The sequence below is a fragment of the Geospiza fortis genome, unplaced genomic scaffold (genome assembly GCF_000277835.1).
Source record: "Geospiza fortis unplaced genomic scaffold, GeoFor_1.0 scaffold102, whole genome shotgun sequence".
In the NCBI taxonomy this organism is placed as follows: Eukaryota; Metazoa; Chordata; class Aves; order Passeriformes; family Thraupidae; genus Geospiza; species Geospiza fortis.
Window position 1 is genome coordinate 1343300 of NW_005054373.1, and position 614 is coordinate 1343913.

At 61.4% G+C, this 614-nt stretch overlaps 1 protein-coding gene across 1 annotated transcript in view; it reads right to left on the bottom strand.

Annotated features, from left to right (window-relative positions):
- GSE1 (Gse1 coiled-coil protein) overlaps nt 1-614 on the bottom strand; it is a 14614-nt gene that overhangs the window by 7915 nt on the left and 6085 nt on the right. The window contains exon 6 of the mRNA XM_031060113.1: nt 4-105. Within this exon, the coding sequence (XP_030915973.1) occupies nt 4-105 (102 nt within the window). The remainder of the gene's footprint in view (nt 1-3; nt 106-614) is intronic.

Genomic DNA, 614 nt, shown 5'->3' on the forward strand with positions numbered 1-614 from the left:
TCCCGCGCCCGTCCCCGCTCCTTCTCGCGCTCCCGGTCGGCTTCTCGCTCCCGCTCCTTCTCCCGCTCCCGCTCCCTCTGCCGCAGCTCCTCGTCCATCTGCAGCCTGCAGAGAGAAACCAAAAACAAAAGCACCAACCCCAGACATCCCCCTTGGAGCACCCCCCTAAAATCAACCCTGGATGCCTGTCAGCATCCCCTGGGACACCCTTGGACCTCCAGAGCATCCCCAAACAATTCCTGCCCTCCTGCCAGCACCCTCTGCAGCACTCCCAAATCCCTAAGTCACCTGCCAGCATTCCTAGAGCACCCCAAAACCACCCCCGGTCCTCTGTCAGTATTCTTTGGAGCTCCCCATCCATCCCCCCACTGTCAGCATCCTTTGGAGCTCAGCCCTGGTCCTCTGTCAGCATCCTTTGGAGCTCCCCATCATCCCCCCACCATCAGCATCCTTGGGAGCTCCCCATCATCCCCTCACCATCCCCATCCTCTGGAGCTCCCCATCATCCCCCCACCACCAGCATCCTTTGGAGCTCCCCATTATCCCCCCACCATCAGCATCCTCTGGAGCTCCCCATCATCCCCATCCTCTCGACTTCCCCATCCTCCCCCCAC